This window comes from Myotis nattereri, assembly GCF_964212035.1.
Source record: "Myotis nattereri genome assembly, chromosome: 18".
NCBI classification, from domain to species: domain Eukaryota; kingdom Metazoa; phylum Chordata; class Mammalia; order Chiroptera; family Vespertilionidae; genus Myotis; species Myotis nattereri.
In genome coordinates, this window is record NC_138093.1 from 22,136,795 (window position 1) to 22,161,211 (window position 24,417).

The 24,417-nt window shown below is 40.2% G+C and overlaps 1 protein-coding gene across 1 annotated transcript in view; it reads right to left on the bottom strand.

Moving 5' to 3' along the window:
* Window positions 1–24,417, bottom strand: part of ABL2 (ABL proto-oncogene 2, non-receptor tyrosine kinase) — a gene marked incomplete at its 5' end in the record, with an annotated part of 80,968 nt that overhangs the window by 19,597 nt on the left and 36,954 nt on the right. The window contains 2 exons of the mRNA XM_081113286.1: window positions 2,780–2,950; window positions 4,098–4,160. Of these exons, the coding sequence (XP_080969412.1) occupies window positions 2,780–2,950; window positions 4,098–4,160 (234 nt within the window). The remainder of the gene's footprint in view (window positions 1–2,779; window positions 2,951–4,097; window positions 4,161–24,417) is intronic.

The window sequence follows — 24,417 nt, forward strand, 5'->3', positions numbered from 1 at the left end:
ACTCAATAAACTTTATCAATGTTTCCTCAGTGACTGAGCTATCTTGGAAAATACTGACATGCAAATTATATCTAGGAAAGAATGTTCTGAGTCACAGCTTCACAAACTTCTCCACTGACGTATCAGTAAAGGTATCAGGATCTATTGTAACTCAAAAAGACAACCACAAGAATAAATTTCTATGAAGTCCTTTGTTTTATCCTAAAACTTTCATCCCAATGCAGAAACACACATATCTCACACATCCATCCCACCCCCAAAACTACCCAAAACCTTGAAGTAAATTGACACGAGGAATAATGCACTTTACTTTTCTTGTGCCTTTGGAACCTCCAGCTCATGCACACATGCCATCACACTCACTCTGGGACATATTAATACCCCAGTTTGAGAAACTCAGGGTTTTTTTGTTTGTTTTATTTAAAAATATTTTTATTTATTTCAGAGAGGAAGGGAGAAGGGGGAGATACAAACATCAATGATGAGAGAGAATCACTGATCGGCTGCCTTGTGCACGCCCCGTATTGGGGATCAAGCCCGCAACCCGGGCATGTGCCCTTGACCAGAATCAAAACTGGGACCCTTCATTCAGTCTGTAGACCAATGCTCTATCCACTAAGTCAAATCAGCTAAGGTGAGAAACTCAGTTTTTAGCATTTCTGCTTTTGATGAATCTGGCCAAATTTCAAAAACTGATACATATATAAAAATTTTATGTAAAGGTAATATTCCTTGAATGGAGGCTTATGTCCTTAATTTGGTATGTCCACTCCCAATTAATATCTACTTCATTCTGAATGTAACAAATAAAAGGAATATATTTGGCCCAGCTGGTGTGGCTCAGTGTTTGAGAGTCAACCTATGCACCAGGAGGTCACAGTTCAATTTCTGGTCAGAGCACATGCCTGGGTTGCAGGCTCGACTCTCAGGAGGATCCCCAGGAGGCAGCCAATCAATGATTCTCACTCATCATTGATGCTTCTATCGCTCTCCCTCTCCCTTCCTCTCTGAAATCAATAAAAATATATATTTTTTAAAAGGCATATGTTTGACAAATAATTACTTAACATGACAGTTTTTTGGAGTGAAAAATTCTCCTGAAATATATTTTTTCCCAGTAAGTTCAAAAGATAAGAACTTAGGCAAATTAGCAATCCAATTCAGGTACACAATGACAACTTCCCATTCTTCTATTTTTTCTCATAAAAGTTTCATATTTTCTATCCTTGTTCAAAAAACCAATAATGGATGATTTTATTTGGTCATGTTCTTAGTGTTCCCTTTTATAAGAATTTACTACCGAAATAAACTAATCTGAGAATATTACTACAATAAACACTTCGTACTGTTCCTTATAAACTGATCCATATAAACACAAATGAGAGATAAATTTCCTAGGCCAGTGGTCGGCAAACTCATTAGTCAACAGAGCCAAATATCAACAGCACTCCTAAACTGGCCTTTGCTAAAAACGTCCTCAATCTGATGGGTCAACCTCAGCAAACGTACCCCCACTTCTTCTAATGCCACTTCTTCAAAATAGACTCACCCAGGCCGAAAACCTACTTCTGCCAACGGGCCACAAAGTTTCTTTCTTTTTTTAAAAAATATATTTCATTGATTTTTTTACAGAAGGGAAGGAAGAGGTATAGAGAGTTAGAAACATCGATGAGAGAGAATCATCGATCAGCTGCCTCCTGCACATCTACTGGGGATATGCCCGCAACCAGGGTACATGCCCTTGACCGGGATCGAACCTGGGACCCTTCAGTCCGCAGGCCAATGCTCTATCCACTGAGCCAAACTAGTTAGGGTGGGCCAAGAAGTTTCAATTGCACTGTACGTGCGCACCTGCACGTGGTATTTTGTGGAAGAGCCACACTCAAGGGGCCAAAGAGCCGCATGTAGCTCGCGAGCTGCGGTTTGCCGACCACTGGCCTAGGCCAGTGCTGCTCACGGCAAGTCCACAACAAGATAAGAGGCTTATGCCAGACTGTGAATCACTAGACTACTTTCTTCATGCCAAAAGTCTTGCTCAAAAAAAAAAAAAGAAAGAAAGAAATGTCAGCTGAACTAAATAATAGTGTACTTGGTGATGTAGTTGGTTTGCATTTTGGGTACAATTTTTAATCTCATTGCAAACTGATAACAAACAGTTCTCAGACAGGCAGCCAGTCACGGACAACATGATTCAATCAATGAGAAGAGATGTACTGTGAACCCTACCTCCGCAGCAGATGAATGCTGGCATATTACATATAACATAAATTCTGAGAATAAGGAAAGTTTATGTGTATATTGTATGGTGTTTTTTCTAAAATACTTTATCTCATTTTATCCTTAATAAGCCTATAAAGTAGACAAAGTGGCATTACCCCATATACAAGTTTAAAAAAAAAATTACACCCTGGCCGGTGTTGCCAGGTGGTTTGAGTTCCACCCTGTGCACTGAAGGGTCTGGGGTTCGATTCCCAGTTAGGTCACATACCTGGGTTTCAGGTTCGAGCCCTGGAAGGGTGCATGCACATAAGGCAACTGATCAATGTTTCTTTCTTTTTTTTCTCTCTCTCCCTCTACCTCACCCACTCCCTCTCTCTCCTCTTCTCTCTAGAATCAATGAAAAATATATTCTCACTTTTTAAAAACAGACAATTATGAACCAAAAGCATCTGGGCCCAGATCACCTAGCTAATTTTAGAGGCAGAATCCAGAACAGACCCCTTTATCTCCTATCCACTAATGAAAACTGAAAAGTGAGGGGTATTGCTCAGAAGCTCACCTTTAGTGATGCTGAGTGTGTTATCACCACTTGCTACAAAATCATAAAGTGCAACAAAGAGGTTAGGGTCACTCTCAGTGGCTCCCAGCAGGTTCTCCTTGGAGCTCCACCTGATGGCCTCGTTCAGTGCTTGGGGTTCAACATCACAACCATAGGGGCGGTGCAAGGCTTCTGAAAGACATAAGAGGAAAAAGAAATTCACAGTAAGTTCATCTAAAATTCACAGCTGGAAATTCATTTGAATTCAGTAAGTAGCAGTATTTTAGCTGCTGGCATAGATGGACGGCTCCAGGGAAGGACATAACTATATAGTTGTAGAGTAATGAAGAATGAGCAAATGTCCCCTAAACCCAAGAGAAATCTACTTGTTGAAAATGTAACAAGATAGAGAAAAGACAAAATGAAAAGAACACAGTTAACTGTGATTTATATGCAGTCACCTAAATCAGAAATTAACAGGAAAAGCAGTTTTCTCAAAATGGAAAGAAGAAATCTCAAAAAGAACTGGCAATTTGTTTTATAAAAATACAATATCTTGTTATGGTGGAGTGGTGGTTTTAAGAAGGAATAGTTATGTTTTATAAATCCTCCCAAACTCCCCTCTTTCCCTTACTCTGTCCATATAAAACAAATTGTGAAAAAGATAACAGATTTTAAGAAATATGTACATATTGTGTAAATCCAGATCCTCCATTTACATGTAAAAATAGTGCTTCTAGAAAAAACAATCCTAAAATTACCTGTTAAACAACAGAAAAATGTTTTGGTTTCAAACAATATTCTCACCATTCCAAAATAATTTTGTGTTACCATGCAACGCTGTCTATAATAGTTTACAATTGTTGTTTTAATGAAAAAAATTCTACCCTATTTTCTTTTCCTTGGTGATACATTTTTGTAAAATAGGAACTTAAATGAATGCTCTAGAAAATATCACCAACAATGTACATTTACTGAGTTTCTGTCATGTGTCATGGTGAAAGCCTTATTAAGACCTGGTTTCTTCCTCAAGGCTTTATGGTTCTTAGGTTTACTCATACTATAACATCTTTTACAGCCCAGGTCAATTATACAAAAAATACTCTGTTCTTCTAGTAGCAATTTTCTTAAGAACTGGAATTATTTTTAGCAGCTATGTGCCATTAACTTTTCTATTATGTCTCTCTTTCTCCTCCAATCATTTTTAATTTAAAACTGGTTTTTATCATATTTACAGGAGAATAAGCCTTTAATCTGTGGTTTTATTTCTTTTCAAATCCATTCCCTCCTCTCCATCTCTATAGCCAATGCCTTAGTTCAAATCCCCATCGTCTCTCACCTGGACTACTGCCTCCAGTCTTGTCTCCCTCAAATCCATCCTCCACACAGCTGGCAAAGTGATCTATTCAAAACAAAAATTTGACCATGTCACTCTTCTTAAGATTTTTCTTCAATAGTTTACCATCAAGCTAAAATCTCTTTAATATGGTCTTCAAGGGCTTTAAGATCAGGTCTCTTATTTCTCTAGCTTTACCTCCACCCACTCCACATCTCAAATTTTAAATGTTAACATACACTGTGATGCTTCCTATCTTTTTGCCTTTGTTCACACTGTCCTGTCTATCTGGAATGTGGTCTCATTCCACACTTTTCTTGACTGGCTGACTCATTTCATAACACTCAGCTCCAATAACCTCCCCTAAGAAGCCTCATAGAGTCCTCCTCCTAATGCTCTCAAAAAAACATTGCATTTGCTGTATTAATACCTTATATCTTTATCTTTACTATATCCTCAATTCATGTTTGTCTCCCAAACCTTACAAAGTATTCTTTGGCATAAGAATGGCACTTTTTCTTTCTAGCAAGGAGTTATATGTGTTCAATAACTGTTGATTGAATGAATGACCAAATTACACAAAAACATAAGTGACAGAAAACAATGGCATGTATTTTAATATTAAAATAGCATTAACCAAGGTTTTAAAAATGGCTGCATCACTGTCTATACATGAAATAGACAGAAATCCCTGTTGTAGGTTGATCTGTAATTCTTAACAGTTTTAGAGTTTATTTCACTTCATCACATTCCTTCTTCTCTTAAAAGAAATATGTATTTAAAATTCCACAGCTAATTAAATTTCATTTTAAATTTAGAATAACTATGACAAACTAAAGATATGTCCAGATGTCCAGACAGTTAATTTGAAACAAATGTGTTGCTCTTTGTTTAAAGGCAGAGTTATAGTGACTGGGAATTAGAATTATAAAATGAACAAAACACTGTATTATATGAAACATCCTTTAAACTGGCCACATGTTCTATGTTATTATTTATTCTAATGAAAAATTATCTACTTTAGCAGAATTTCCATTGGGTTATGAAATGACAACCCTTTATTAACATAAAAAGAAGTACAAAGAATATTCACAATATTTATGAGGTTCCATACTAAACATAACATGACCCACACTGATGTTTCTTGCCAGTGATGGCAGTAACATGATTTTTACTCTGTTTAATGTTTATCGAACAATTCAAGTACATTTCCTTCTTTTTAAGTATAAGACCCTTGTTTGAAATTATAAGAGGAACAAAAATCAAGGGTAGCTTAACTTCTGTATTATCCACTAAAGGTCCGATGCCCAAAACTTGTGCAAGGGTAGGCCCTCGTGGCCCTGGCTTTGTTCAAAAGGTCATCTGGAAGGTCGTCTGGACAGTAGTTCTGCTGTTTGGCCGTTCGATTGATTTGAATATTACACTTTTATTATTATAGACTAGGGGCCCGGTGCAGGAAATTCGTGCACTGGGTGTGTGTGTGGGGGGGGGGGGGAGTGTCCCTCAGCCCAGCCTGCCCCCTCTCACATACTGGGAGCCCTCAGGCGTTGACCCCCATCACCCTCCAATCGCAGGATCGGCCCCTTGCCCAGGCCTGACGCCTCTGACAGAGGTGTCAGGCCTGGGCAGGGGACCCTCATTTCCCCCCATCACTGGTTCTGCCCCCAGCCCAGGCCTGATGCCTCTGGCCCAGGCATCAGGCCTGGGCAGGGGACCCCCAGACCCCTCCGATTGCTGACTCTGCCCCTTGCCCAGGCCTGATGCCTCAGCCAGAGGCGTAGACCCCCAGGACCCTCTGATAACCTGATCGGCCCCTTGCCCAGGCATGACGCCTCTGCCAGAGGTGTCAGGCTTGGACAGGGGACCCCCATCTCCCCCCGATCACTGGCTCTGGCCCCGCCCAGGCCTGAGGCCTCTGGCCCAGGAATCATGCCTGGGCAGGGGACCCCCATCTCCCTCTGATCGCTTGCTCCACCCCCCGCCCAAGCCTGACGCCTCTGACCCAGGCTTCAGGCCTGGGCAAGGGGACCATCATATCCCCCCAATCCCCGGCTCAGCCCCCCGCCCAGGCCTGATGCCTCGGCCAGAGGAGTTGACCCTCATCACCCTCCAATCACCAATCACCGGATCGGCCCCTTGACCAGGCCTGAGGCCTCTAGCAGAGGTGTTAGGCCTGGGCAGGGGACCACCAGCTCCCCGCGGTTGCAGGCTCCGCCCCTGCCCAGGCCTAACGCCTCTGGCTGAGGCGTCCGGCTCGGGCAGCGGGGACCCGCAGCTGCAGCGGCCCCGTGATCATGGGCTCCGCTTTAGGCCCAGGCAAGGGACCCCTGGCTCCCGGGACTGCCAGCTTCGACCGTGTCCAGCTCCCATCGCTGGCTCCACCCCTACTTCCTGCTATCACTGGCCAGGGCGGCAAAGGCGCCTGATTCTCCGATCATGGCTGGGGGGCAGGGCAAAGGCGGCCCCAGGGCCGCCTTTGCCCTGCCCCCCAGCTCTTAGCTCCCCCCTGGGTTTCCGATCACTGTCAGTGGCAGGGGGCTTCTTCCTGCTTTCCCTTTCGCCTCCCTGCATTGTGCCTACATATGCAAATTAGCCACCATCTTGTTGGCAGTTAACTGCCAATCTTAGTTGGCAGTTAACTGCCAATCATAGTTGGCAGTTAATTTGCATATAGCCCTGATTAGCCAATGAAAAGGGTATCGTCGTACGCCAATTACCATTTTTCTCTTTTATTAGTGTAGACTAGGGGGCAGTTCCTGAATTGAGTGTCTGTCCCCTGGTGATCAGGCACGTCATAGCAACTGGTCATTCCACCATTCAGTCAATTTGCATATTACCCTTTTATTATATAGGATGACCAAGTTAGAAACAGTAATCAAGTAGACACTAAAACCAACTCTTAAACCAACCCCAAAACAGCAAAAACCATACATTTATATCTTACTTTGTGAAACACAGTATATTATAAAGTTTACAAAATTAATAATTATAGTGAACATCTATTTGTTAATGAACACCTACTATTCAATAGCCTTACGCTGAGCTTCAGAATATAAAGATTATAGACCACTATTTGGACTATAAAAAAACTACTCTCCATTCCCTCCCCCCAATCTGCTTCTCCACAGAATTCCCCATCACAGTTTATGGCAATTTCAACTTTTTAGTTGCTCAGACCAAAAACCTTGAAAGCTTGAGTACAAACTTCTAGCTATAAGATGAGCAAGTTCTGGGGGTCTAATGTACAGCATAGTGATTACAGTTAATAATACTGTACTATATACTTGAAAGTTACTGAGAGTAGATCTTAAATGTTTTCACCCCAAAAAGGAAATGGTAATTATGTGATGTAATGTGTGTATTAGCTAAGGCTCTTGTGGTAATCATTTTGCAATACACAAGTGTATCAAATCAACACATCATAAACCTTACAATTACATATTCTTGTATGTCAACTATATCAATAAAGCTGGGTGGTGAGAGGGGGATGACAAAAACCTTGGACTCTCTCCTACACCTTAACAAAAGGAAGATAAACAACCCAATAAAAAATGGGCAACGGACCTAAATAGATACTTTTCGAAAGAGGGCATAAGGAAGGCCAAGAGGCATATGAAAACATGCTCAAAGTCACTAATCATCCGAGAGATGCAAATCAAAACAAAAATGCAGTACCATCTCACACCTGTCGGAATGGCTATCATCAACAAATCAACAAACGACAAGTGCTTGCAAGGATACGGAGAAAAAGGAACCCTTGTGCACTGCTGGTGGGAATGCAGACTGGTGCAGCCACTGTGGAGAACAGTAAGGAGTTTCCTCAAAAAGTTAAAAATGGAACTCCCATTTGACCCAGTGATACCACTTCTAGGAATATATCCCAAGAAACCAGAAACACCAATCAGAAAGGATACGTGCACCCCTATGTTCATAGCAGCACAATTTACCATAGGTAAAATTTGGAAACAGCCTAAGTGCCCATCAGCAGATGAGTGGATTAAAAAACTGTGGTACATCTACACAATGGAATACTACGCTGCTATAAAAAAGAAGGAATTCTTACCATTTGCAACTGGAGAGCATTATGCTAATCAAAATAAGCCAGTCAGAGAACGATAAATATCACATGATCTCACTCATTTATGGAATATAATGAATAACATAAACTGATGAACAAAAAAAATCCAGAGACAGACAAGCATCAATCAGACCATCAAACTTCAGAGGCAAGGTAGGGGAGAGTGGGAGGAAGAGGAAGAGATCAACCAAAGGACTTGTATGCATGCATATAAGCAAATCCAATGGACACAGACAGCAGGGGGTGAGGGCATGATTGTGGGGGTGAGGAGTCAATGGGGGCGATAAGGACACATATGTAATACCTTAATCAATAAAGAAAAAAATTTTTAAACAAACAAAAAACCTTGGAATCATTTATGATTCCTTTTTTGCACTCACATATCACAACTAACCCATCAGGAAATTTTATTGGCACTGCTTTCAATATTCAGAATCTATTCCTTTCTCACCCCTTCCACTTCTACCACCCTGTCATAACCATCATCTCTTACCTAGATTATTTCACTATCCTAACTGATCTCCATTGCTTCTATCCTTGTTTTCTACTGTCTGTTCTCAACACACCAGCCAGGTTGTTGTTGTTGTTAATCCTCACCAGAATATTTTTCCCATTGAGAGGGAAAGACACAGAGAGAGAAACATCAATGTGAGACACATCAATTAGTTGCCTCCTGCACGCACCCCAACCAGGGCCAGGGATCAAGCCTGCAACCAAGGTACATGCCCTTGACTGAATCAAATCTGGGGCCCTTCAGTCTGAGGGCTGGAGGGGGAGCGCAGGGGGCGTGCACTATGCTCAATCCACTGAGCTAAACAGGCTAGGGCACACCACCCAGTTTTTAAAGCATAAATCAGACTGTATTACTCCTCTGCTCAAAATCTTAGATGGCTCCCTATATCTTATAGTAAAAACCAAAGTCCTAACACGGGCCTACAAGGCCTTTTACAACTTGTCTTACCCAATTCATCTTCCAACTCCTACTCCCCTAATATACACCATTCTGACCACTGGCCTTCCCTGGACAAGGCAGGCCTTGGGACCTTTGTACTGGCTTTACCTTCTACCTAAACCAGTGGTCTCAACCTTCCTAATGCCGCGACCCTTTAATACAGTTCCTCATTTGTGGTGACCCCCAACCATAAAATTATTTTCGTTGCTACTTCATAACTGTAATTTTGCTACTGTTATAAATCGTAAAGTAAATATCTGATAGGCAGAACGTATTAGGTGACCCCTGTGAAAGAGTCGTTTGACCACCAAAGGAGTCGTGACCCACAGGTTGAGAACTGCTGAAACCATTCTTCCCCAAGATATCCACATGGCACTTTACTCAAATGTTACCCCCTCGGTCCAGTATTTTTTTTACTGTCTTATTTTAAAATACATCTATTCCTGACAACACTCCCACATTCCCCATGTCTCCCTTCCCAATTTATTTCTCTCCATAGCTCTTAATACCACAAAATATATAATTTACTTTTTTTTATATTCATGTGTATTAACTAACTCCCCCAACCAAAATACCAGTTTTATGAGGACAGCAATTTCTGTCTGCTTTGGTCACTGATAAATTACAAGCACCCAGAATAATGCATGTATATACGGGGCTCTCAAAAAAGATGTTGAATAAATGAATCATGTACTCAAAGGATGCTCTCAGGGGACAAAATAGAACACAAAGCTCTGAAGTCAATAAAGGTTTCAAAAAAGAGAAAGCATTAAAATTGGATGAGCAGAAATTCTGCACAGAAGACAGTAGAGTGACAGACTGTCAATGTGCAAGACATGTCTGTGACGTGTAGTTCACATGTACTGAAGAGGAACTCCAACAAGCTCAAAGGAGGATTGTTAAAGGCAAGTCAGCTTATTAAAAACCATGTTATTTGACAAAAGGAGAAAAAAGAATGAGACCTACGACACAATCTTATATAAACTTAAAAGATAGAAAGGGTTAGGCAAAAGTAAGTACAGATAGGAGTATGCAAAACAGTTTATTCTTGTATTATTTATTAATTATTCTATTATTTTCCATACGAACAACTATAAACCTACTTTTGTTCATCCCATATTCAGACCAAACAGTACTGTACATTTCTCAAGCATACAAAATAATAAAAACAGGATAAAAGTAATTTTTGAAGCCAAAGTACCAAAGAACCATAATGGGAAACAATCCTTTTTATCCCCCACTCCCCTTCTCCCCATCTCTGGATTTATAACCTTTATGATCAAGTCAAGAGATCTTCCTTCCTTCCTTCCTTCTTTTCCCCACTCCGTCTTTTGTTCTCAGGAAACTAAGGGTCAGTTCCCGAACAGTCTGTCTGCACAGGACACCCACGGAAACGCCATCCTACCAGCAGCACAAACCAAGGGGAAATTTTCCAAAGACAACACATCCTCACATTTCCCTGAGGCCAAGAATGAGCATATAGTAAATGATAAAGACTTAAAGAACTAAATGAGGAGAACAAGCTAAAAAATAAAGGCAAAAAAAGACAAAAAATATCCCACAGGAAAAGCAAGTAGTAAATGCTACAGTGCCATCCAGGGCGTCTAGTCTATACCACTTTGCTCAACAGTTTAAAACAGAAAAACATACACATGATTCAGACGTCCTGCACCCACCCGAGTTCAAGTGTGTAGTCTGGAAATGTTTAATTTTGAACAATGTGGAGTGACTACTATACATTAGGTACCTTAGATAAGAAGATAGATCTTTTATTAATCACTGTTATAGGGAAGATCACACTTAGATGAGGCAACAGAAGACTAATTTTCATATATAGAATACAAGACACAGGTAGCAGAAATACATTTTGAGTATTAAGAGAAGGTAGTTTTATTACCTTTTTCTACTGATACACTTGCAGGATACAATAAAAATAAGGCTAAACATAAAATAGCAGCTTATAAAGTAAATTATCAGGATTAAACAAGTTAAAATCCAGATTAAAACTGAAATTCAGAGATAAATTTAATATTAAATTGTATTACAAACACTTTTCACCAATTAGTCATTCAGTAGCTTTTATCAATTTAATTAGAAATCTGTCAGGTAGAAATTAGAAAAATTAATATACAAATTTTCAACTTAGGTATTTCCAAGTATTTTATAAACACTTGTAATGCCAGAATTCTACTTTACCAAACTGCATATTCTCCTAAAAGCTAATAGTTTATAATACCTCTTTAAAAACTATTTAAAGTGGTTGGATAAATTATTCAACAATTCTCAAAATATAGTTTAAGTTCTTAATATCAAGCCACATGTATCTTAAGACCACAAAATACTACATATTACTCATTTATTCTTCTTTTCAGTAAGTACTTATTGAGGTCCTACTGTAAAATACCAGAGTGCACACACACACACATACATACATACACGCACGTGCGCGCACGAAATATCACTGGCTAAGAAAAAAGATAGTAATAGATACGATTGATTTTTTGAGATCTCCATTCACACTTGATTACTGTGATTAACTACCCTCCCCCAAACTATCACCTCTCTGAATCATACCTGATAAGGTAGGTAGAGCAGTTTCTGAGGCCTCACTGCACAGGCAGCAAAGCAATGTGTCCTGATCTCTTCCATAACTATCAGGTGGAAGCAGAACTGTCCCCAGGACCATTTCTCTGCCCAGAAAGCACAGAAGTTAAACTGTTCTATGTCATGAGGAAGTCTTAGAATTCCACTCTGACAAGTAATAGCACATGCATGTGACACTGAGTCATACACCCAGTGGCCAGAGGGAACCAATAGAAGTGTAAGAATTTACAAATGCCAAAGTAGATTGGGAGTAACCTAAAGGAAAATATTTAGCAATTAGCAAAATAATGAGTCAGAATAGTTACTTCAAAACCGCAGGAACTCTTTTGGGGAAAAAACAAAACAAAACACAACAAAAACCAAATAAGTAAAAACCCACACATATGGGTAGCAAATAATAAAATATATAGGGACTGATATATACAGATGGGATTTCATTCATAATGGATAATGAACACAAGTTTTCCTTAGAGAAAATCTGTTTACAATAAAACACCAACTACACTTTTTAAAAAAAGGAAACGCCTAAGGAGACTCATCTTTTGCATCACTTAAATTAGTTCAAGAAACCACAAATCCAAAGCCAACGAAATAGTTACAATCTGATTCATAAGCACAGAAGCCCGGAAATGACTGCTTTCACTAACATTTTGACTCTATCTATATAATAAAACCCTAATATATAAATCGACCAAAAGGCGGAATGACTGGTTGCTATGATGCACACTGACCACCAGGTGGAAGACACTAAATGCAGGAGCTGCCTGCTGGTGATCAGTGCACTCCCACAGGGGGAGCTCTGCTCAGCCAGAAGCTGGGCTCATGGCTGTCGAGCGCAATGGTGGTGGTGGGAGCCTCTCCTGCCTCCGCTGCAGGCAGGCGTTAAGGAGCAAGGGGGTCCCAGACTGAGAGAGCCCGGGACTGTGAGAGGGATGTTTGACTGCCAGCTTAGGCCTGAAGCCAGCAGGCAGACATCCCCTGAGGGGTCCCAGACTGCGAGAGGGTGCAGACCAGGCTGAGGGACCCCACCCTCAGTGCATAAATTTCATGCACCGAGCTCTAGTAGCTTAATTAAGGTTTAAAAACATGACATAATAGTGTTGAAAACTTTGCAGTGCTGAAGTTTTAAAAGCCAAAGCCTAAGCTTTTTTAATATACAGGAACAAAGTTAAATAAAATTTAAGAATATGAAAATAAGAGTATCTTATGAGAATTTAGCAACACCTACAAATAACAAATTAATTTACTGCTATAATCTACAAAAATAATACAAGAATGTTTATAGCTGAAACTGGTTTGGCTCAGTGGATAGAGTGTCGGCCTGCGGACTGAAAGGTCCCAGGTTCGATTCCGGTCAAGGACATGTACCAGGCTTGCGGGCACATCCCCAGTACAGATGTGCAGAAGGCAGCTGATCAATGTTTCTCTCTCATCGATGTTTCTAACTCTCTATCTCTCTCTCTCCCTTCCTCTCTGTAAAAAATCAATAAAATATATTTTAAAAAAAAAGAATGTTTGTAACTATACAGCTAAAAACACTCATGGTTTCAATATGTATTTATTAAGCACCTACTATGTACCATGAGCCAGTTCCAGGTCAATAAAGGTAACAAGGTAAAATGATAGGATAGCAGGATTTAAATAGACTTCAATAAAGCTGAAACAAAATTATAATGTAACCTTAGAAGAAGAATGACTTTGATGGCAGTAATTATTAGTTTAAACAAAGCTTACACTTTTAATAAAATTAATCTTTATGGAACCAGTTCTGTTAACATAAATGACAACGGTTATCTCATTTAATTATTCAGAATTTCAAATACCATGTTGAACTTTTCCTTCCTTAGATTATAAAAATATATATAAGGAAAAGGAACTCCATAATCTGTGCTTTATTCATATCTATATAGATTGTATGGATTCTAGAGCATATGATTTATTATTTAATCAGTAAATCTGCTATGTAAATTACCAATAATTAATAGTTACATTTTCAAACGCTTTATAACCGGAAGTAAATAGGTGATTAGATAAACAAAATGTGGTATATAGATACAATTAAATGTTACTAAACCATAAAAAGAAATAAATTTTTTATATAAGCTGCAACATAGAGGGGCCTTGAAAACATTATGCTAGGAGAACCACGATGGTGGTGTAGGTAAATGCCAGTACCTGCACCATCCCACAACCACATCAAAATTACAACTAAAATAGTCCTAGCTGGTTTGGCTCAGTGGATAGAGCATTAGCCTGTGGACTGAAGGGTCCTTGGTTCGATTCCAGTCAAGGGCACATGCCTGACTTGTGGGCTAGATCTCCAGAGTGGGGCATGCAGGAGGCAGCTGATCAATGATTCTCTCTCATCACTGATGTTTCTATCTCTCTCCCTCTCCCTTCCTCTCTGAAATCAATAAAAAAAGAAAGATAAAATAAAATAATTACAACTAAAATATAGAACCACCATCATTCAGGGCGGCCTGAAAAGCTGGCTGAATGGAAGTCCTACAACTAGAGATGTAAAGCAGAAAGCACACTGAGAATGGTAGGAGGGGCGGAGGCACAAAACAGGCTGGTCAGACACCCACGTGTAGTGTGTGTTTTTAATCCAGAGGGATACCTCCGTAGCAGAGGCCTCCCATGAGAAGGAAGCAAGGGGTCCCAGCCTAACACCAGACCTCTGAGCTGGGAAGAGAAGTCCCTTAACTTCAGGCTGTAGAAACCAGTGGGGATTGTGGCTGAGTGAAACAGAGGCTGCTGGAGACAAGCAGTCCCTCTTAAAGGGCCAGCACACAGACTTATACAGTCCCCCTCCCTCTGATCTCCAGCATTGGACAGCATCACTGGGGAAACCAGACACATACAGAAAGGAACTGGATTGTCTGGCATCGGGGCAGGAACTCAAGGTGGCTTTCTCCCAAATGGAGATGCTCGCAGGGGCCATTGTTTCTGTACTGGAACCTCACCCCCTTGCAGAGCTGACTGGCAGGCATTTCTGAGTTTCCATCAGCATGGCTCACACTTTTTGCTCCACCCTGGTGATTCCCTGAAACCCCGCCCCATCCAACTTGCAGCCTCACCAAGCTTTTGCAATGGCTTTTCCATATGAATAGCCTGTCCTGGCTCAGGCTTCAGACTTTCCTAAAATCACTTAAACAAGAAGCAGCTGGCATCAGCGTACCCCATACCTATCAATATGAGACCAAAGACCCAACACTAGCACCAGTCTGTCTTACTTCACAACTTGGCCTCACCTGGGCATTTCCAAGCCCAATTCAAATAATAGCCATCTGCAGATAGCTGGGTAACTCCTACCAGGTGGTCCCAGGCAGTGGCTGACTTTGCATCTCCCTGGAGGCCCCAGAGCCAGTGCATCTGGTGGATAGCTTCAGACCATACCAGATTATAACACTACACGTCCACAAGTGACACACTCAAGAGGCAGGACCCAGGACAAGCATTGAAGTACTCCCACATTTAGAGATTAAACAGAAAGAAGAGGCGGCAGCAAAGGAGACAAATAAAAGAGCCAGCAAGGAAGAAAAACTACCCAAGGTTGAGAAGGGTGACTGAGGAAGGAAGGAATGATCACTATAGTTATCTGCTATTAAGGTGTTAATAAATGAATACAAAAAAATATTCACTGCTTTTATAAGCTATATAATGAAAATTTCTCCATAGTCTTATAAATCTTCAAAAGCTTTCTTTTTAATGGTTCTATATATTCCATCTTTCAGAGGTATCATCATTTTTAATTTGATCCTATCACCAAATAACACTTACATGTACATTATATACCCCAATTTTTCTCTATTTAACATTACTTCATTAGTGCAAATTTTCAAATCAAAGACATTTTTAAGACTCATGATACATATTTCCAAATAACTTTCTTTTTTTTCTTTTTTTTAATATATTTTATTGATTTTTCACAGAGAGGAAGGGAGAGGGATAGAGAGTTGGAAACATCGATCAGCTGCCTCCTGCACACCCCCTACTGGGGAGGTGCCCACAACCAAGGTACATGCCCTTAGCCGGAATCGAACCTGGGACCTTTCAGTCTGCAGGCCGATGCTCCATCCACTGAGCCAAACCAGTTAGGGCTCCAAATCACTTTCCAAAAAATTTTATCTCTTTATACTCATCAACTCTGCAAGAATACTCATTTCACAATGGTGCTTATATATTTAATTTTAAAGACAAACAGCAGTAACTTGTTTAAATTTGCAACTCACTGCTAGTATAGTAGAACACTTCCCATTTATTTTGCTAACTATATTTCAATTTATTTCTAGTAAGGTAAAACACTTTCCCATTTCTTTTGTTGTTTCTATTTCCCATTTTGCAAGCTGTCAGAAGCATGGGCAGTAAATAAAAATCAACAAATGGGAAATTACAAAATACAACTTCATGTTTATCCTATCACTAGATATAATCAAGAAAAAAATTTGATTCTTCCTATTGTAGGCCCTAAATTTTAAATACCTCACAAATGGAGCTGTCACTTTTATAACAGGTAAACTAACCCACAACAGACCACCTATCCCTTTTTCATATCAGCATTAAAAAGAGCACTGGAGAGAGCTGGGCACAAAGTACTTCAGGATCTAATGAGAGATCTTAAAATATATTCAGCTCCATTATTACTGAGATGAAGAAACAAACCTGGTGTCAGAACCAGATGATCTCTAAGATGGCAGCTGCCATGTCCCTGCCTGTTACTAACCCTTATTCCTCACCCTCCCAACATGGCAGCTGGCTAGAATCCTAAGAAAGGAGAGCATCATTATGATACTTTACTCTCAGCATTCACCACTTTATCTTTCCTTTTGTGAAATCAAGGCTTTCAGAACAAATACTGGCCCCTCATTACAAAAAGATCCCTAAAGCTAATAAGCTTTTTTAAATCCAAGAGAAACACTGGTGTAGAGAAATAGAAGAGATGTCATTACAGCTTTTTAATTTCTTTAAGTATTTTTTTTTATTTATTGATTTCAAAGAGGAAGAGAGAGAAACATCAATGATGAGAATCATTTATCGGGTGTCTCTTTCATGCCCCCTACTGGGGATCGAGCCTGCAACCTGGGCATGTGCCCTGACTGGGAATCAAACGGTGACCTCCTGGTTCATAGGTCGACACTCAACCACTGAGCCATGCTGGCCAGGCCAGTTTTTTTAGTTTGTGACAGGAAGTCTCAGAGTCACTGAATTTTTTAAATTAGCAATCCTTTTTACTAATCATTATTTATTAGCAAAGCACTCTGCTGGGTTTTATTGGACAGAGACGCATAATGATTCTGTACTTGTAGAAACTTCATCTTATTAGAGGGAAAAAAGACAAAAAAGGAAGTAATAATTATAGTAAATATACTATAGAAAGTGTCTTAGTTTAGTACAACAATAGCTGTTTTAGGCAAAGGAAGAGATTACTTAATCAGAAATGGTCAGAGAGGTCAGATCCAAGGATACTCTAAGAACTTGAACTACCATTTATAAGATAATACAGGAATTAAATAGATAAAGGGAGATACCAAGCATAGTAGTGATTAAAATGCCATTTTGATTGTTGGGTGATACACTCAAATTGAGAGTGTATCCAAGCTAAAAAGAAAGGCCATTAACTACTATCACTAACTGACCTAAAGAGAATTAATCTTGCAATATTTTAGAGCCTCTTCAGTTGTTTATTTTTAATTAGAGGCCTGGTGCATGAAATTCGTGAACAGGTAGAGTCCCTAGGCCTGGCTGGCAATTAGGGCCTATTGGGGCCTTCCAGCTGCCGGCTGGGGCCTCCCTTCACTGACTGTCGGCTACCAGCTATGGCCTCCCTTCCCCAGCTGCTGTCTGCTGTTGGGGCCTTCCTTCCCTGGCTGCCAGCCAGGGCCTCCCTGACCCAGCTGCTGGCTGCCAGCTATTGGCTGGGCCTCCCTTCCCCGGCTGCTGGCCAGGGCCTTCCTTCGTTCTGCACTTCCCCCTGGTGGTCAGCGCATGCCATAGCAAGCGGTTGATCTCCTGGTCGAATTCCCATGGGGACAATTTGCATATTAGGCTTTTATAAAGATTCTATACCTCTGAGTTATTTTAGCCATACACATTTTCAACTTGAGCCCAATAAATTTATCCTTACCTTTTAATGGATTTAGCACCCCTTTTAGATTAAACAGAAAGAACTAAAGTTTTCAGTTATAATGTCAAGGTCTCCACTAAGCACTCTGCATGCATATAATCTCATTTAAGGACTCCATAATGCACTTAACCATTTTTCCCTGTTTTACAAATGAAAACTGTCCACTCAGATATTTAACTTAACCAATGACAGCACACTTTTTGATGGCAGAGTCCAAAGCTGCTTAAAATAAAGATTTATTGGAATTTAAGAAAAGCATACTAATTTTAGGGATCATAACACTACTGAGAATTAAATTTAACTTAAACTAATCTAAATAAATTTAATTACTGATTTTAATTTAATTCAAATTTTCCCTAACAAAATAAATTAAATCCAAAAGGATGAGATTTTGTAGAGTAGCACTGAGCTTTGGAGGGTCACAAACCACTATAAATAAGTTGTCACTCTGGCTGAGAGTGTGCTCCATACCTCTCCAAAACCTCCAAACACTTAAAGGACTCATTTGCTCCTGTTAGAGTGGGAGCTTTCTCTAATTACAAAACCACAGACATCAACATACTTTGGACTCAAAGTCTTCCTATTGATATATTATCATTTATAATATCACTAGAGGCCCAGTGCATGAAAATTCATGCACTGGAAGCGGGGTTGCTCAGCCTGGCCTGCCCTCTCTCACAGTCCAGGAGCCCTCAGGGGTGGAAGGCGACCTGGCGATCAGGGGAAGGTGATGCCCCATCACACCTCTGCCTCTGCCCGCAGCGCAAGCCTCGGGCAGCCCTGGGCGGCTGGGCAGCCAACACCTGAGGCTTTCCCGCACCTCGGGCTGGCCCTGGGTGGCTGGGGGGGCTGAGGGGACTGGGGGGGGGGCTGTGGAAGCAGGCACGTGGAGCATGGGCCCAGCCTTGCCGCATGCCTGCTGCCCCGGCAGGGCTGAGGAGACTGGGCGCTGCCATTTTGTAGCTATGGGTGCCGCCATCTTTGAGGGTGGGCAGTCTATTAGCATATCCCCTCCTTATTGGCTGTGGGCACCGCCATCTTTGTGATGGCCTGAGGGTCAATTAGCATATTTCCTCTTTATTAGATATGAGTATCTACAGCCCCGAAGCACTAACAGACAAATGCTCAGAAATTAAATAACTTGACAAGTTGGTAAAGCCAGGATTCAAAACCCTAGGTCTTGTCTCACACCAACACCTATGCTCCTTTCACTAGTTCAGGCTGCCTCCCTTATTCAAGAAAGTAGTACAAAAACACTGACAAAAGTCCCTTTTTTACCTTCTGGAAAAGAATCTGAAGACAGCCAGACTCCCCAAGTGGAATGACCTTGGTCCATCTGTTCATACATAGGATAACACAGAAGAGTCAAACTTAAGAAACTAATCAGAATGTTAAATACATGCTTACCAATCACAGGACTGGAAATTTCATCCTTTACTCCCAGCAGCTGAGCAATAGAGTTAATGCACAATGACTCACAGAGTTTTAAAAATTTGTATAGGTCATGCCAGAGTTTGGAATACATCTTAACAAATAACTTTTTCTCTAAATTAACTGTACAACTTTCATCTCTTCTTTGAACAATCTTATTTAGATCAAAACAGACTGTCTTTCCTTTTGATTTCTCCTCAAAGGTTGAGCAGACAAAAGTCTTTCCTTAGTATATGACTCACCTCACAAACATCTCACACACAAAAAGTAATGTATATGTGGGTATGCAGTAGGAGATACTTCTTATAGTTCTAAAGGTTCTCTAACCTTACCCTTCAGGACACATGTCACTGTCCTGCAAATAACTTAGCAACATAACAATCCTTTCATGTGATGCTAAAAATCAAAAGGCTGGTTTTTCCTGTTTCAGACCCATGGAGCTCGTTTTACGGTATCTATGAAGTGACACGTCCATGTCTATAGATACTACACTCCCTATACTTGTGTCCTGGCTACAAGCTATTTCCTGCTGGCTGAACTCACATATTTCCAATTGACTTAACTAAGGGAAACAAAGACTTTATTCATTACCCTTATTTCAGAGACTGCTGGCTATCCAAAGCAACAGAATTCTCCCTACAGCATAAGTGTTAGAGGTAATAAGAAAAAAACCATACTTCAAATTACAGAATTCTTTTGGTTAAGGTTCATATTAATACACATTTTTTAATTCAAATAACATATAAAAACACTCAGCATCAATCCATTACTTTATTGCTGAATCCTCTATTTCTCTCCAGCTTAAAACTATCACTGAAATTGCAAAATTACTGAAAAATTTTAACAATATATCTTAGTAAATAAAACTCTGTATTAAAGTTATTTTTATTATATCTGTCGGTATCAAACTGTGAATACACAGACTATAAGTAATATGTATTCACATGACTATGTGTATTATGTCTCATAGTAAAGTTCGCCATTAGCACTGGCCTAATTTATGATGTGGGGTAAAAATCACAGGACAGAAAAAAAACAAACAACTAGGTGGAGACACCAGAGGAGAAGTTTAAAGAGTGTACAGCAACCCCATTTAGTTAGTTAGCTCCATTTTGGATATATTAAACTTAAGAAACCTATTATACATCCAAAGGAAAATGTGGCATTAGCAGCTGAATTTAAGAGTCTGAATTCAGAGAAGTTTCGACCAGAGACATAAATTTGGGAATCATCAACAGAAAAGTGTTCTGATTAATACTAGTCACACCTAGATGATCCAAACCTTCTCAGATTTTGGTGCTCTGCTAATAAAACCCCAAACTGAATGGTTCCCTAGAGTGGGTTCTCCAGCACTAGTATGCACACGAATCACCTGTTAAAAGACACATTATAGGGCCTCACTCCAGATTTTTCATTCAGTTGACCTCGGGTGGTAACCAAGAATTGTATTTCTCATCTCACTCAGAGGTGATACTGGTCTACGTAGTAATCAAACTTTCAAACCACTGCCTAGAACGTCCTTAGGAATGGGAATAAGGAGTTGCAAAAAGAGAACATTTTTTAAAGAGAAGAATATGATCAGCTATATATCCCAACTCAAGATAAGAGTTAATATATTTTTAAATGCTTATAAAGACTTATCATGTGCCACACTATTTTGGGTAACAAGTTAAGCCAGTATTTCCCGAAGTGTATTCCATGAAATAGATGTCACAGGCAAGTACTCCATAGTTAAATAAAATGGGAAAATGCTGAATAAAAGCCCTACAACAAAGAATGCCTAACTTATTAGAGTCATTGATATAGTCATGTTCAGAGTAGCCCTCCAAAAGGTAGGTATAGCACGAGCATATCTCAGATTTCTTTTCTCCAAGTCTCTTTCCACTGAGCATCGATAAACTAGTATTCCAGGGAATGCCCCTGGAATGAACCCACTTGATTGTGATGTATTCTTTTTTCACATATCGTTATATTCTATTTGCTAGTATGAAACACATAGACACAGACAACAATATGGTGGTTACCAGAAGGAAGACGGGTGGGGTAAATTTAAGGGGACTAAATATATGGTGACAGAAGATGATTTGACTTTGGGTAGCAGGCATACAATGCAGTATACAGATGATGTATCATAGCAATGTACACTTGAAGCCTATATAATTTTATTAACCAATGTCACCCCAATAAATTTAATTTTAAAAAGTCATGCCATAAGTATATCATCACAGAACACTAAATTTTAGTAACACCTACAAATGAGAATTTGCAGCTTAACTTCAGAACCTAACATTTCTACATTTATTTTATATATAAACACTGTTCTCTTCGGAATTGTGACAGAAGTTTAGAAGAAACTAAGAACTTTCCTAAACAGATAACATTTGTGGAATTCAGCATTCCAAGATCTTTGCATCTTAGCAGAAACACATCATTGCCTATGTTGTTCAGGCAAAACATAATAAAATATCTAAGGGATGAAAGGAATGTGCCAGTCCTCTTTTCCTAAGGGAATGCCCAAAGTCAATGAGACTTAACACCTGGTACAATGACTTCAATATAAGTTCAGAACTGACATTCCTACAGAGGGACTCACAAAAAAAAACCTCGATCATTCCTAAAGATCTACAATACAATCCTCTGTAATCCAAGCAGTCAGCTGTTTCACTGACTCTATGGAAGCATGCAACAACTGCACACATACACATGTTTCTGGGCATGGAATGTATGTGAATGTGTATGCACATAAACAAAATATCTCAATCTACAGAAAATTCTAAAATGCCTACCTTTAATAATAATTCATCAATGTATTAACTATTCAAAATCTTTATTGAACACCCACTTTGTGTCAAGCACTATGTAACAAGCACCAGGAGTATATCAGTAAACTGAACATATGAAATCTGACCCTCATGTATCACCTCCAGTTTAGACACACAAGTCATTTTTATATCAACCATCTGAAGTAGGTAAAAGTGATAGGTGATTAATGATAGCAAACTACATAGTATATTCTGGAAACTGAAAAAAAGAATTAGTATGGCGCCAGGGTTTGTTTTTTGTGTGGAGAGGGTGTGTGCATGAAATGAAGTGCTAAAAAAGTTAAAGTAGGAGACATAAGCAAGGACCAGATCTTGGAGAAACTTGAATGCCACACCAAGAAATTCAGATTTATCTTGTTGGCAATCAGAAGGCATTAAAGAACAGTAACAATTTCAAGAGGTTTTCTTCCAAATATGTACGTATTTTGAATTTTCCGGTTTATAGGGAAGGGAACCAATAGTTAAATTAAGTAAATGGAAAATATTACAATACACACTAGGTCACGGAGATAATAGTTAAATAGAGCTTCTCTAGTTGCAATAAAACAATATATTCACTTATCAACTCTTTTCCTAAGGAATTCAGTGAACTTCCTGCATAATATTAATAATTGGCATTTGTATTAAACTTTACTATTTACAAATCATTTTAATATACACAGCTAACATTCACACTGTTCTATAAAATTAAAGATTGAGGACATCCTATATAATAAAAGCCTAATATGCAAATTGACCAAATGACTGAACAACCAGTGGAATGACTGGTCGCTATGAAGCACACTGACCACCAGGGGGCAGATGCTCAATGCAGGAGCTGCCCCCAACCCGAAGTCCCCAGGCCAGCCAAGGCAGATGCCAGCGGTGGCCCCGATTGTCCCGCTGGTCACCCTGCAGAGGGAGGCGACCAGCGGCAGTGGTGGGGGGCGTTGCCATCAGGTGGGCGATGCCAAGCTGGCCAAGGCGGGTGCCAGTGTGGGACCCCCAATTGCCCCACCAGTTGCCACACAGATCAGCTCTGATCACTGGCCAGGCCTAGGGACCCTGCCCGTGCACAAATTTCGTGCACCGGGCCTCTAGTCTATATAATAAAAGCCTAAACGACAATTATACGGGAACGACCTGAACAACTGGTTGCTATTATGCACACTGACCACCAGAGGGCAGACGCTCAATGCAAGAGCTGCCCCTGGTGGTTACTGCACTCCCATAGGGAGAGCGCCACTCAGCCAGAAGCCAGGCTCACAGCTGGTGAGCACAACTGCCACAGCAGAAGCCTCTCCCAATTCCTCGTCAGCAGGCGCAGCAGGCTGGGATGAGTGTGAGCAGCGTGGCACCAGGCCCCAATTCTGGCTCCGCCCTAGCCACTTGCCGCTTGGTGCATTGCTATATCCCCCAAGGGGTCCCAGACTTCGAGAGGGAGCAGGCCAGGCTAAGGGAACCCCCTCCCCCAGGGCACGAATTTCGTGCACCTGGCCTCTAGTATATTAATAAAAAAAAAAACCTGCCCCTTTTCTAACATTCAAATTATATATAATTGAGAAAATGTGACCAATGTACTCAACGGTTGAGAACAGTTCAAACTACTTCTCTGTGGTTCAACAATCTCTTTTCTGCCCTAAGTCTACTATCCGAGTTTAGGCCACTTTCATTCTTCAACTGGGCTTTTACAATGGTCACCACATTGGTCTCTTATCTGGTCTTACCTAACATCAATCTAATATTAAACAAAAGCCAAAATTTATTTTTTTTCTAGAGCACAAGAAAACCTAACTATATCCCTATTCTGGTTAAAACATTCCAATTATTTTCCCAGTGCACTGAAGTTAAAATCTCATATCCCTCACATGGCATAAAAGGTTCTTTTGCAGTGAACTTGGCATAATCTCCTTCCAATTCTCTTTTAGTAAACACCTGACCTCTCACCCTATACTTTGGACATTCTCAACCCTATAGTTCCCCAAACCCTTTTATTTTCACAAACATTATTCTCCCAGCCCCAAGTATTTTCTGCCCACTGTCCCCACCCCCACTTTGCCTGGCTAACTCCTACTGCCTCAGATCTCTATTTTGCTGTCTCATTCTACTACATATCATTTATATTATATATCATTAAATGTCTCATTAAAAGATGGACAGGATAGGTTGAATTATTGTTCCCAATTTTTTAGTTCCTCCCTGTTATAGCTTATAGATCCACATGCTTGACCAAAAGACTCTGGAGTTACTTACCCCTAGATTGGGCAAGTATATTTTCCTGCCCCATTGATGTTGCTCTTGGCCATGTGACTTTCTCTGTCTAACAGTGT